Here is a 14,549-nt window from a genome sequence, read left to right as displayed (position 1 = left end):
AATACCCTGATAAAAGCAACTTAGGACGGAATTTTTTATTTGGGCTCATAGTTCAACGTATGCTCCATTGTTGCAGGGAAGTCCCAGCAAGAGGGGCTTGAGGTAGCTGGTCCCATTGCAGTGGGAAGCGAAGGGAGAGTAATGCCGGTGCTCCAGTGCCTTTCTCCTTTTATTCACTGAGGATCCGAGCCTAGGGAATGGTGCTGCTTGCCTTAGAATGGATCTTCCCTTGTCAGTCAACCTAGTCAAGAGACTCTCTCACAAGCATGACCAGAGCTTGACCTAATCTCCATGATCCCTCACAGAGGATTGTCTTCTAGGTAATTCTAGATGGTGTGAAATTCATACTCAATATTAACTATCACATATATCTTTTTTATATCCATGTATGATATATGAACATACCTCTCATGGATGGCAGCATCTGTTGTTGTTTTTTTACTGTTTTTTTTTTATAAAACCGTATATATTACATACAGATAAGGAACCAGTCCAATTATTCACTCTTTAAGTGACAGTACAATGGTAGCCCCATGTGTCTCATCCTGTATAACAGCTGCCCTGTCACATTTTAAGAATAACACAAAAATCCTCAAGATAATTTTCCCTTGAATAAAACTGACTTTCAGGGCACAACATGAGATATGGGGAAGACTAGGATTGGACGGATCTGGTAGGTCCCTTTTGTCACATGTAAACGTGAAGCCCTTGGCAAGTCTCTTAATCCCTCTTAATTCTCCCTTAGTAAGATGTGATTAAGAACATAAACTAATCTGTGTGTGCACACACACGTTTGCATGTGTGTGAACCTGCTTGTATGCGAGTGTGCACACAACCATATATATATATATATATATATATATATATATATATATATATATATATATATATATATCCAGAGCTTAATCTCAGTTGTCATCCCTCAAGAGCCTTCTGCCTTGTTTGTTGAACTACAGCCTATCACTGCCACCTCGTGCTCAAAAATGAGGCTAGATTAGCAAGACAATGAGCCCCAGGGATTCCCCTGCCTCTGCCTCACCAGCACTGGGATTACAGCTGTTTACCACATCTTTACATGGATACTGGGACTGGAACTCAGGTCCCCAAGTTTGTATAGCAGGAGTTTTATTTCCCAGCCCTAATGTAGCTAGAAGAGGCTTTTAGGCTACAGTCTTCGCATGAATAATTCCTAACTGAAGTTATTCTGACCTCTCCACAAGTCTCAGTGTGCAAGGGGTTTAACTGGACATAGTGAGATTTGACCATTGTGTGCCTGCCAGTGTTCTTTCTCTTCAGCATATTGCCCCCAGTGGATATAACAGGCACCATTTCTGCATTCTCTATGACTGTACTTTTTCTCTTGGGTTCTCTGGTTAACTGAACTCTTCTTGAAGGGTGCACCACCCAGGCAGAAGACCCTCAGAGCATCAGAAATTCCATATACTGCACTTAAGTTCCCCTGCAGCTTAACATTGTTACCGTCGATCATACGTGACCCCAAAGATGTCCCTCACGTCCATTCTACAGAAAATCTTATGCACAGTAACTGGGAAGTCCCAGTCAAGGTATGAGTGGGAAGTTAATAAGTTGCCCCTGCCAACTATCAGACACATTTCTTACATGTGTTAGCATTGTAACCTTTGCCCCTGATGAAGCTAACAACAAGGATACTAATGGAATGGCATGCCTGAGCTCCAGTCTACCGAATACATTTAGAGTAGGATGATTACTCACACACCGTTTCCAAGATGGTGACTGCTCACTAAATGGGAGCTGATTTGGCCTTCTCAACCCAAGGGACTTGTGTTTCCACAAAAGCATCCACTAACTTACCCATACGTTGCAAAGAAAATGACCATGGTTGAAAGAGAAGCCTACAATGGTTTTCCAACCTCTCTGAGACTAGAAGACAAGCCCAATGGCTGGCTTGTAGCTTATATTATCATCTATATATTTGGCCCTGTAATTCTCTTCATTTTAAGGAAAAATGGAGATTTGCTCTTCATGCCAAATAAAAAACTTTGATCCTCTAATTGAATATCAGCTTACACAATAGATCTAGATTTTGAGTGTGTAGTTTCTTGTTGAAAGAGGTTGGAGATTTCCCAAGTTAATATGCTTGTCAATGAACCTAAAATGCCAGTTTTAGGGTTTGAAATAAAATTTTATACAGATAAAAATGATATTTTTTAAACCTATCTATAAAAGCATGTGTATATATTGGAGAGACATCAAGAACAAAGAGAAATTGAGTCAGGCTGAAAATAAATGTTTTTCATGTATTAAAGTAAGTATTTCTGTTTGTTTGTTATTTTTTATGTTTTTCAAGATATGATTTCACTATGTAGTTTTGACTCTTCTGGGACTCACTTTGTAGATGAGCCTGGCCTTGAACTCATAGAGATTCACCTGCCTCTGCCTCCCAAGTGCTAGAATTAAAAGCATATGCCACTATGCCTGGCAAAAAGTAATTGCGTGTAGCCCAGAAACCTCTTTTTTTTATATACTAGTAAAGACTAAATCTACCACACAGCATAATGTGCCGCTGGCAGACACCTCATTACCACCATACTGCTGGTCAAAGGCACACGCTAGGAACCCACCAGTGTTTAAACCCGCGTTTTGAGGAGTCTAGCTGCCCGTATGAGACATGAAGCAGGAACCTGTTTTTGGCTCTGTTTAAAATTGGTTGTTAAATATTCTTAGGTTTAAGGTGGAAACTTGAGCCGTTGGGCACCATTTGTAGCTGGAGAATTTCTCTCCAGCTCCTGCCACCAAGTCCCACCAGTCCCAGAGCCCACTTATAAAATAAACACACAGATTCTTACATTATTTAAACTGCTTGGCCATTAGCTCAGGCCTATCATTGTCTAGCTCTTACTCTTATATTCAGCCCATTTCTATTAATCTTTACTTTGCCACGTGGCTCGTGGCTTACCAGTACTTTACATCTTCCTTGTCCTGGCGGCGGCTCCAGGCAGTCTCCCCTTTCCTTCCTCAATTCTCCTCTCTGTAAGTCCTGCCTATACTTTCTGTCTGGCTATTGGCCAATCAGTGTTTATTTACATATATAGATATCCACAGCAGCAATGCCAGCATCTTTTAAGACTAAAGTATTCCAAACAAAGTGTGTTTGGGCTAGGGAGTATTCATTCTGAAAACTGAAAGGGGGCTATAACCCCACGTTCACACACAGCTCAAGGTGAAAATCCACCCCACCCTTCTCTTCCATCTTGATTAATACATCCATAGAAAATGGAACAACTATTATCAAACTCCTTGGAATGACAGAATCATCAAGATGTTTTACGTGAAAGAAAATATTTTTTCCAAAAAAGAGTAACTACACTCAGATTTTCTGCCTTTCTTCTGACTAAACTTTGTATTTCTAAAGGTAACACAGCCATCTAGTGGAAGAAACTTTAATAGCATATTATCTTACTCTAGGTATTTAAATCTGAACAATAAAAGCTGAATGAGTTCTTATTTCATTATATGATATGTGATTGTAAAATGTGAAAGTCTTTGTGATGTGGTGGGGTGTGATTGGTTGATCCTCTTGAGACTGGGTCTACACGGTGCAGGCTGGCTTGAACAAACTTCCTATATAGCCAGTGTTAACCTTCAACCTCTGATTCTCCAGCCTCCAGCTCCCTAGTGTTGGGCCTACAGGCATGCACCACCACGCCTGGTTTTGTGTGGTGCTGGGAATTGAACACAGGCCTTCATGCATGTCAGTTAGGCAGCCGTTCCAGACTGGGCTACATCCTCAAGCCCAGCAGTTTTAATTTCTTTAACATTTCATTAAACATGCTAAAATTATACATTTGTGTTCCATGACAGTTCCAGATACAAATTTCAAACTCTTTGTTCTCAACATGCTACTCAAAACCAAGTTATATTACAAAAACGTGGACATGGAAATGCCTACATCCTAGGTTTGAAACTAATTTATTCTCTACCTAAGTGGAAGGCATCGTTGGCTGCTGTCTGATTTTGGTGTGTTCATGACTTGTTTGTTCAGTGTGGTGTGTGTCCTGGGGTGGGAGTAGGGGTTGTGTGGAGACTGTAGTGTTGTGTCTGGTGTGTGTGTGTGTGTGTGTGTGTGTGTGTGTGTGTGTGTGTGTGTGTGTGTGTTTTGCATGCCCTATGTTGTGGAGAAGGGCACTTAGCGGACTGATATGCGCTTCCCCTCCCCTCCCCCCAGCCCCATAGCTTTTCTTTAAGATCAGCTCATTTTGTGAATAATTAAAAAAGGTAAATCATCCTGGACAGCTTTTATAAGAAGAGACAGTGGACATAGGACATACTGCTCAGCAAAGCTTGCCTGAGGCCAGAAGTCAGAGGGTATCCACCCCAGCCTGCTGCAGTTGGGGGCAGTGTGGGAGTCGGCTGAGCAAGTGTATCCTTGCAAACGAAACGGTGTTGGTTGAATCTAATCCCTATTACCTGAGGAGAGTATCGTCTTTATGTGTGCACTTTACTGATTCCTCACATGCATTTTGCATAAATACATGTGATCATCTGCTATCTCAGCATCACCATGGCTACCGCAAAGGTTTCCTGCTATTCGCCACTTTCCTCAAGCATTGTTTCTAAGAACTGATTGCTTTCTTACAACAGTCGACCACTTTCCAAAACAGTGTTTCTGATAACAGTGAAGAAAGCCACCGCTTCAGGTGTCCCCCACCCCTACCCCCCACTCTCCATACTGCTGCTTACAAACAGTCCACCATCCGTAGATAGAGCCCACTCTTCTTAGTCTCTGAAATGTGCTAGATGTATTTCCTCCCTTCTCCAGGGCACCAGACCTGAGAGTCTCTATGAAGTCTCCATGCTTGCTTTGGTAGCTATAGCCTGGGTTGTTGTTGTTTCACTTCCCTGAAGTATGTATGTAGGCTTTGATGAATATTCCCACAGTGCTCACTATGGGTGTGTCTCACGCTCTTTGTGTCTTAGATTGGAAGATAGGAATGATCATTTAAAATGTTACCTACCTGAAAGTGAAGAAGGAAGAAAAAAAAAAAACTCACATGCTTAAGGAGAGAACAGTTGATTCCGGCTTACAGTCCATCGTGGCAGGGAAATCAACATATCAGAAGCTTCAAGTAACTGGTCATGTCATATCCACAGTCAAGAAATAGCAATGAATGTGTCTTAATGTTCAACCCACTTCCCCCATCTTATATAGTCTAGAATCCCCTAGAAGATTCTAGAAGAGTCCCACTTACCATCAAGTTGGGTCTCCCTACACTAATATAATCAATATAACCCTCCATAGACATGCCCAGGGCCCCACCTCACAACTGATTGTAGAGTCTGTCAAACTGACAACACACACATCTTTTGGGGAACTCACAACTCTTATGTTTGGGGTCTTCCTTTTTAACCTTTTCAAAGACATAGAACACTGAGAAGTTTGAGTAAATATGAACCATATTGTTACCTTTAAAAGCAGGCCAAGCCCACGAATCTTAAGAGCACAACGAAGTGAAATTGAGAGATGTGTCAGTATCAGGACAGGCAGGCAGACCAGCAACAATTTCTTCCTCATTTTCTCCATCTAAATCTCTACATGATGTTTTTGGTGCTGCTTTCTCTCTCTCTCTCTCTCTCTCTCTCTCTCTCTCTCTCTCTCTCTCTCTCCCTCTCCCTCTCCCTCTCCCTCTCCCTCTCCCTCTCCCTCTCCCTCTCCCTCTCCCTCTCCCTCTCCCTCTCCCTCTCCCTCTCCCTCTCCCTCTCCCTCTCCCTCTCCCTCTCTCTCTCTCCATGTTTCCATAAGGCAACACACACATGCACAGACTTATGGAAGCCCAAGATTAATGTCAGAAATCTACTTTCCAACTTATTCTTTGAGTCAGGGTCTCTCAATCAAGCCCAGAACTCATCCATTTGACTCGTTCACCCAGCCAGCTGTCTCCGGGGGATTCTTGTCCTATTTTCCTAGGCTACCACTGCTTAAGTTCAATTTTTTTTTATTGAGGGCTAATTCTGTGCCCAGTATGAAATTAAGAATGGTACCCATGGTGAACAGTTAAGCATTTACTGAATTTCTGTCATAACTAGATTTAGTCCAAATGTGTGTCCATATTTTACCATCTGTAGAAATGAGAGATGTAAACACAATCCAATATTTTATGCTGATGGCTCTAATATGCTAGCATTTGAGATGTTTGTAAACATCGCAGGAATAGACACAAGAGCCAGGATTATGCTCGGAAGCGTATGATTCATGCACATTGACTCCAGATTGGTCGCTCTACAGCAGAGGCGCAGAGCCTTCTACTGCCTCGGCATCATTCCTGTTGCCGTGATAGAATACACAGACAAAGGCAGCTTAGGGGAAAGAGGGCTTATTTTAGCCCATAGTTCAACGTGCGGCCCATTATGGTGGGGAGGTCAAGTTGTCAGGAGCTTGAGCCAACTGCCTAGTCACACCCATCCATAGTAAGGAAAGAGAGGGGGTGAATGCAAATGTGTTTAGAAGATCCAGGGCCTCTAGCTGAAGAATGGCCCCACCCACAATTAAAATTAGTCTTCCCATATCAATGAACATAGTCAAAGTATTTCCCCCATAGGTATGGCCAGAGTCCCATCTCCCAGCTGATTCTGGACCCTGCCAAGATGACAGTGGAAACATAACCATCACACTCACCCAGTGGGCTCCTGCTCCACATCCTTGAAACTGTCTCCCGGAGACTGACTGACATAGAACCCAATCCAGTTGTTCAAACTTTAGGGACTGGAGAAATGATGGTATTGCTGACAAAATTATGGCTTGACGGGAAGGATGCTACAAAGATATCTAAGTCTGTATTGGCTTCTGGTGTGCTCTACCTTCTTAGCTACTAATAGGGAGAAAATAAATGAGAAAAACTCAACAGAACTAAGCAAAACTCAAAATGACTCTCCACTCTTAAAGGTAACACAACAATATGTCAACTATGAAAGCATGTCCAATGTTGAGGTTATAAAGGTACAATTATGTAAAAGAATTTAAGTAATTTAAGTTATTTAATAATGAAGTCAGAATAGATAATGATACCCATGTGAGGATTCTGATTGATTTTATGATTTTTTTTAAGTTGATACAGACTTACCAACTCTCACTCACTACCATCCTATAAAAGTGTCACTCCTCTTTCTGCATTTTAAATAATCCCACGTGGCTGGATCAAATCTCCTGTGATCTGTTTCTCCTGAGGGAGTGATACTTTTCTTTGGCTTTTTGCAATTCCCTTGACAGAGTGTGTTACATTTTGCAGCCTCACCGTCAGGAATGAGGAGAGAGGAGACGGTGCGGGGAGATCCACACACACCACAAAAATGGAGAGCATCCAGGTCCTAGAAGAGTGGTGAGTGTGGTGGCCGGGCTGGGGTCTCTTCTGGGTGTGTGTGTGTGCACTTGTGTGCACCCCAGGCCAAAGCGGCATCTCTTGTGGTTCTATGAAGTGAGTGACAACTCAACCTGGAAGATCTTACGACTGCAAATAGCTTTGACCAGGTTTTTCTTTAACCGTGTTACAAGGCCAAGCATTGTCCCAATTCATCTTTCTCTGATAGTTCAGTAAAGATTATTGCACAAGTTACTGGCTTTTACTTCTCTTGACTGGAAATATTTTAAAATTTATCTTCATTGTATAAGAATCTAAATACCACATACACACACCTGTGCATGCACACAAAGACACATGCACACCCACACATGCACACCTACACATGCACATGCAACACAAAGACACATGCACACCCACACATGCACACGAACTCACACATACACACACACAGGATTACCAAAATCAACCAGTGAAAACCAGCCACCTAGCCAGCTCCTGGTTTTATAGCCACTAGAACAGTCTTTAGGCAAGTCTTTCCAAAATGAGAAATTGAAATGCAATTTTAGAGGAGAAAACCTGATTATAAGTTGATGGTTCACATAATTATAAAGCATCTTTTTTTGCTCTTTATACAAGTTTTAATATGAGTTTCACTGTGATGTTAAGCAGCTGTACATTTAATTTTTTTATTGATGTATTGCATGTGTATGTCCATGTTATGTGGATGTGTATATGCACATGTGTGTGGGTGTGCTCCCCCACGTGTGTATGTGTGGATATTAGAGGTGAGCAGCAAGTGACTCCACCCCACCCACCCAACACCTTTTTTTAAAGCAGGGTCTCTCACTGACCCTGGAGCTCAAATTTTTGCTAAATTGACTTCCTTGTGAGCCCCTGGCATCTGGCTATCTCCACCCCTTACCCCAAGCACTAGGGGTATGGAGCACGTCACCTTCCCTGGCTTTTACATGAGCCCTGGGGATTCAAACTCAGGTTCTCATGCATAGAAAGCACTTTACCCATTGAATCATCTCCCCAGCCCCAAATTTAATACTGTAAATGAACGAAGAGCTTCAGATATTATGGGCCAGCTGCAAGTCTATCTAAGATACCTAGTGAAAATAAACAAAAATAAAATAACACCCCTCCTAACCAAATATATTTTGAGTTAAAAGGCAAGATTCTGGATCATCTTAAAAATAAAAAAAATAATTTTTTTTTTTAAAAAAAGGACATTTAATGATAGCGCCACAATGGCACGCTGGGCTCTCCACTTGCTAGGTGGCATGGCAGAGCCCACTCCCGCCGGGTGGCCTTTAGCCCCCGAGCTGACTTCCGCGCTCAACCCACCGCAGGACAACTGGGTGTACACATCCTACTACTCTTTGGTTACACAGTCCTATTTTCCACGAACACACGATGCAAAACTCAATGACTTCAGTTTGCCCCAAAACAGAAAAAGAGGAAAAGAAAGGAACCGATTTCCCACTTTTTCTGTGATACCTGTGACCGTGGCTTTAAAATTCAAGAAAACTATGACATACACATGTGTGAACATACAAAATGCCCTGAGGTAGATTGCTCCTTTAGTGCACACGAGAAGATTGTCCAGTTCCGTTGGGAAAATATGCATGCTCCTGGTAGGAGGAAGATCAAGCTAGACACTCCAGAAGAGACTGCAAGATGGAGGGAAGAAAGGAAAAAAAAAAAACTACCCAACTCTGGCCAACATTGAAAGGAAGAAAAAGTTACAGCTTGAAAAGGAAAAGAGAGGGGAAGTCTTGACAACAGCACAGTATGGCAAAATGAAAGGCCTGTCCAGACGTTCCCAGACGGCAAAAAATCAGAAGTCCTGGTAAACATCATAGATAGAAAAATGGTGGGACTAGACAGAGAGCAGCCATTGGCCTGGGCAATCATGCCAGAAATTCTAAGCCTGCAGCTCCATCCGCAGACCCTCTCGGTACTTTGATACGCAGTGACTCTGAGTCTGATAAGGAGGAGAAACCGCAAAGGACTATAGTACCTAAGGAGGTGACACCAGCACTGTGCTCACTGATAAGCAGCCCAGGCAGTGTTTCAGGGTCAGAGAGTGAACGGGAAGAGATCCCTATCAAGACTGAAGCAGACGTTCCTACAGAAAACCATGTTCTCCACAGCCGTCCTCCTAAGAGTCCAAGACAAAATGTTGAAATAGCTGGTAGAATTTGTCGCAGGAGCCAAGTGGGAGAGCCAGAGGATTGGTTTCAGGAAGATGGCCCTTTAGAGGAAAAAGAGCTACTACCACCCGTTATATGAACCAAGAACACATCACCCATACCTCCTGGAAATGCTTCTGGCTCCAGACATTTGACATGAAAGAAATGTGATTTTGCAGTGTGTTCGGTACATCATCAAAAAAAAAAAAAAAAGAAAAGAAAAAAAGACTTTTTTGGACTTAATACTGATTCTGTGAAAACTGAAGATGTCAGTGAAGTGTGAAAGAGAACAGCATCCTCGTAAGCAGAGAAAACCAAGACCTTTTCAAGACCGGATCAGTGTGAAACTGTAAGCCTCATGGCTGTTAGCTTGGATTTTAAGTCTGACCTTTGGCTTTATGCAAATAAATGCACAGCTGGTCTTTAAAAAAAATAAATTAAAAAATAAAAAATCTCCAAGCTTTGTGCTTCTCCTTCTTTGGTGTGGGGGCAAATAGATCAGTGCCTGGTGATTTGGGCAATAAAGTAGTGGTATTTATTGTATACAGTTGTCCTGAAAAATCCCTTCATGCTCTTCTAAAAGTCCTCTGCTTTTTTTTTTTTTTTTTTTGGTTTTTCGAGACAGGGTTTCTCTGTGTAGCCTTGCACCTTTCCTGGATCTTGCTCTGTAGACTAGGCTGGCCTCGAACTCACAAAGATCCACCTGCCTCTGCCTCCCGAGTGCTGGGATCAAAGGCGTGCGCCACCACCGCCCGGCCAATGCTTTTTAAGGAATACGTTGAGCATTTGGGGACATTTTGACAAGTGTACAAAACTGTCACGGACTGGCCCATCGGGGGTACCACGACCGTAGGAGAACCAGGGCTTGGGTAGTCAGGAAGGCAAGAATTCGGTGAATGACAGAGAGACAACACATTTAGAAGTGTTTTGAATCTGTTGTAATTTTACTTTTGTAAATTAGTAGTTTATATATAGAAAAGAAAACTATCAAGTCATACAAGGAACAATGAGAGCTTGGTAATAATTTAATCACATCATCTTTTAAAAAAAAAGCAAGCAAACAGTTATTAATCGGCGCTAGACATATCCCTTCACTCATAAGAACTTTATGACCCAAAAAGCAGTCTGTGTTTTTTTAAACTTAGTGCAGTCCCTAGACTTGTGTAGGTTTCTTTGTGGTTGTAGCTGTGTCCTTTATCTTTATCTTAGCCATTTTCTAGTTTATTATGTATTTTTTTGTTTTTATGACCCATTTAGCCAATTTGGATGTTGTAGATCCTAAGTCTTTTTTTAGTTTTTTTATTACATATCTCTTTTAATATAAAATCTTTTTATCTGTTGGAATATGGACTCTTATACTTTTACACCTGTAAGGGGAAGGGGTTTTGTTGTAGTCTTTAAGTTTTTCATGTTGAATTTTTTTTAACAGAGGGGCCCACCATCTGACTCCTATGAGATAACGTTTTTTACCATAAATCATTTTAGTTGGGATTCCTAAAGGATTCCTAGTGGATGAGTGTTCATTCCCTAGAAGTGCCTGAACTATTATACTTTTTTTATCTAGTGGCTTGGGGTCTTAAAAAAATAGCTTATTTTGTTATATTTGATTAAGATCTATGTCCAGCTTTTTTAATAGTATATAACCCAAGCATTTATTAATTTTGGCTGTGCTTCATAGATTAATTAGAACATTATCAGAAAAGCAGTTATACAGAACCCATAGCCCAGGGAACTCATGTTCCGTGAAGCTGGTCTTCTTTGAGAGGAAGGCATAACGCGGCACTTTGTCAGGGACCTTTAGGGAGCTTAGTCCCGTGGGACCCGTCAGCTATTATAGACATAATTGTTTATGTCACACGGACGACACTGGAGATTGTGTAAATAATAAGAAATGGATCCTGGAAATGGAAAATCAGCTCTTTCTTACGGTTAGACCATGCAACTGAGGAAGAGAGAAAAGTTATTCACACAATGTTCCCATCCATTTACAACAAACTGCTCGGAAACATCACCACTTGCAGAATTCCGTAGGACTGTCCCACAGCTATGAGCATGTGGTATATAACTCCTTGCTGTTCTAACCCGTGGCTCCCGTGCCTGCATCTTGCACCCCTGGGTTCCTTTGTCCAGCCAGGCTCGGGACTGATACAGTCAGTCCCTCAGATGGCTTGCCGGATCAAGCCGAGCGGAATAGCAAAATGCGGCCATTAGAGGGCAGCATGTGACTAAGAATTTCCAACCACCAGCTCCCTTCCCTGCTAGCATTTGCAGGTGGACGTGGACGGACGCCGCTGCTTCTAATGGCTTCTTCACCCTCTCTCTGCAGCCAGGACCCCACTGCGGAGGAAGTCTTGTCCTGGTCTCAAAATTTTGACAAGATGATGAAGACTCCTGCGGGACGCAACCTTTTCCGAGAGTTCCTCCGAACAGAATACAGCGAAGAGAACCTCCTCTTCTGGCTAGCCTGCGAAGACTTGAAGAAAGAACAGAACAAAAAAGTGGTTGAAGAGAAGGCCAGAATGATTTACGAGGACTACATTTCTATACTGTCGCCGAAAGAGGTAAGAGGCCGGAGAATGCTGAGGTGGGCTTCCTGAGACCAGGGCGGCTCTAAAGGACCCACACTGAGAACATCAGTGCCTAGACCTCTCTGGCTAGGTTAATGAGCTTCCGTTCAGAGTCCCCCTGGACACGTTGAAGGCCGGGTCTCCCCAGTGTGCTTTGATCATTCATTCATTCATCCCTGGCCTCACAGTCTGTGACAGGTACTTGCTTTCCAGAACTAACGCCATGCAGAAGCAAGTTGCTATGTTGTATAAAGTGGGTGATGCTTTTCCAAAGCATGATGCTCAGGCCGTGTATCTGAGAGCCCCCGTGGGTCATTTGTCTAAAAAGCCAATCAATCACTGAAGCCTACCCAAGAGTGTGTGTGTGTGTGTGTGTGTGTGTGTGTGTGTGTGTGTGTGTGTGTGTGCGCGCGCGCGCGCGCAATGGTACGCGTTCACAATGGTGCACGCGCGCGCGCACACGCATATATATGCAACAATAGGTGTGTATATATATATGTATATATATATTTGCATATCCATTAGGAATCATTCTCAATTGCCCTTCTATATTACCATCGAGGTGGGTTTTTTTCCCCGAGCAAACCTAGAGTCCCTCCCCCTCCCCCAGTCTGCATGCTCTGGGGATTTTTCTGTCTCCTGCTTCTGAAGCTCACAAGGGGCCCCACCCACCCACAGGGCGTTTCTGTGGGGTTCTGGGAATGGAAGGCAAGCTCTGATCCTCATGCTAGCAAGGCAAGCGCTTTAACTGCAAAGCCATCCCCACCCCATCCCCACCCCACCCCCACCCCCACCAAGTTCTGCTTAATCTGGACTTCGGGAAACAGAGCCCAGGATTCTTTGCTTTTACCCAGCTGCTCACATAAATACTAGTTTGAAAACATTTCCCTGGCTGGCAGCTCAAAAACAAACAAATAAAACCCCATGGCATCCTTGTTGACTCTTAGGCTGGGATTTTTTTTCCCCCAGTACTGAAGGACTCACTTCTCTCCTTTCTTTACCACTAACTCTTGGACAGAAATGGAGAATAGAAATTATTTTTTCCTTCCTGTACACTTTATCAGAAGTGCTAGCCTGTTTTTCCCATTATCTGAATGAACCTATAAGGAATACTTCTAGCAACCCAATTAAAATTTTAAGTTAGTTTGCTCTTGAGAAATGTTCAAGGGGTTACAGTAATATGATGACCAGCCCCACCCACCCCCTTTGCTGTTGTTGGTGACTTCATATGGTGTGAAAAAGCCAAATGAAGTGAAGAGCTCACTTACAAAATGTGTGTTTAAAAAGAGAAGACCCAAAAAAAGGAGAACATGTTAATCAGTCCAGCTAAGAGATGGACACTTTTTTGTATGCATAAACTGGGTAGGTCAGACTGCAGAAACTAATTGCTGGCCTCCATTTCCTGACAAACCTAGCAAGCTGCCCTTTGGATTATCCACCAGCCTAACACACGTGTCTGCTGAGTTCAGGAACACGGTGAGATCTGCGTAGCTTCATTCTGAGATCACTGCAGACAACATACAGTCCTGTCTATGGAGGAGAAAAACAGCCAGAATCAAGATGGCCATCACAACATGCTTAGGCCAAGGTGTTGCATATAAACACAAAAGGCTGTGTGTTAAGAGACAGTCAGCCATGCACCACAACACCATGGTCACAGTCGAAAGCAATCAACACTCTGGATGATTGTTTTGTCTCCTGTATGGTTTTTCTTTTCTCCTCCTCCTTTGGCTGGGCTGGGGATCCAAGCCTCCTACATTTGTAGGTTTTATTTCTAACATGGCCTTTTAGGACAGATCATTTGATCTGTTCCCCTAACCATGGCTTTAGTGCTATTTTTCTGTTCCTCCTTTCCTAACATGTCCTTTGTGTCCCAGGTAAATTGCCCAGTAATAGCAGCATGTGATGGGTAACTGAATTTTTTTTCCCCTGAGTTTAATTTCTGTATACTTTTAAAGCAACACTGCATTGGTAATTTTATTGAGTATTCTGATTTCCTAAGATTCTTTTATTAAGTAGTATACTTCATTATCCTAGTTTCTGCTCTGTAGAGATCTTTTAAAGATGTTTCCCAGATGGCGCCACATGGTTAGGACTGTAGAGCTACTCTGTTTCTGCTTTTCTCTACTCTCCCATGGTCTGTGCTCTCCCTGCCTTGACTTGGTGGGACCCTTTGGAATATGAAACTATTAAGTACCATGTATGACAGGTGTGCTGATTTTGGTCGGGGAATTCTTTTCTGCCTTCAGATTTGTACCCAATTGTCAACAGAGTCACGCTAACAATCACAGGAAAGGAGTGGGTGGTGAATAACATTCTGATTATTTTCTGGCAGTGGCACTCAATAATACATGGAGAAGATAAACACGAAGAAGCCAAGATCTGTGTGAGCCAAATTGTTCTTTTCTTTTCTTTTCTCCTTCTCCTCCTTCTCCTCCTTCTCCTCC

At 42.7% G+C, this 14,549-nt stretch overlaps 1 protein-coding gene and 1 pseudogene across 3 annotated transcripts in view; both read left to right on the top strand.

Moving 5' to 3' along the window:
• Rgs17 (regulator of G protein signaling 17) overlaps window positions 1-14,549 on the top strand; it is a 97,390-nt gene that overhangs the window by 75,417 nt on the left and 7,424 nt on the right. For all 3 annotated transcript variants that reach the window (XM_006978079.4, XM_076552835.1, XM_042262347.2), the window contains 2 exons: window positions 7,266-7,355; window positions 11,862-12,096. In XM_006978079.4, the coding sequence (XP_006978141.1) occupies window positions 7,266-7,355; window positions 11,862-12,096 (325 nt within the window). The remainder of the gene's footprint in view (window positions 1-7,265; window positions 7,356-11,861; window positions 12,097-14,549) is intronic.
• On the top strand, window positions 7,364-10,061 carry LOC107401348 (FMR1-interacting protein NUFIP1 pseudogene; annotated as a pseudogene).

This window comes from Peromyscus maniculatus, chromosome 16 (assembly GCF_049852395.1).
Source record: "Peromyscus maniculatus bairdii isolate BWxNUB_F1_BW_parent chromosome 16, HU_Pman_BW_mat_3.1, whole genome shotgun sequence".
NCBI lineage: Eukaryota > Metazoa > Chordata > Mammalia > Rodentia > Cricetidae > Peromyscus > Peromyscus maniculatus.
The sequence above is the reverse complement of the archived record's forward strand: the minus strand, read 5'-3'. Positions and strand labels throughout refer to the sequence as shown.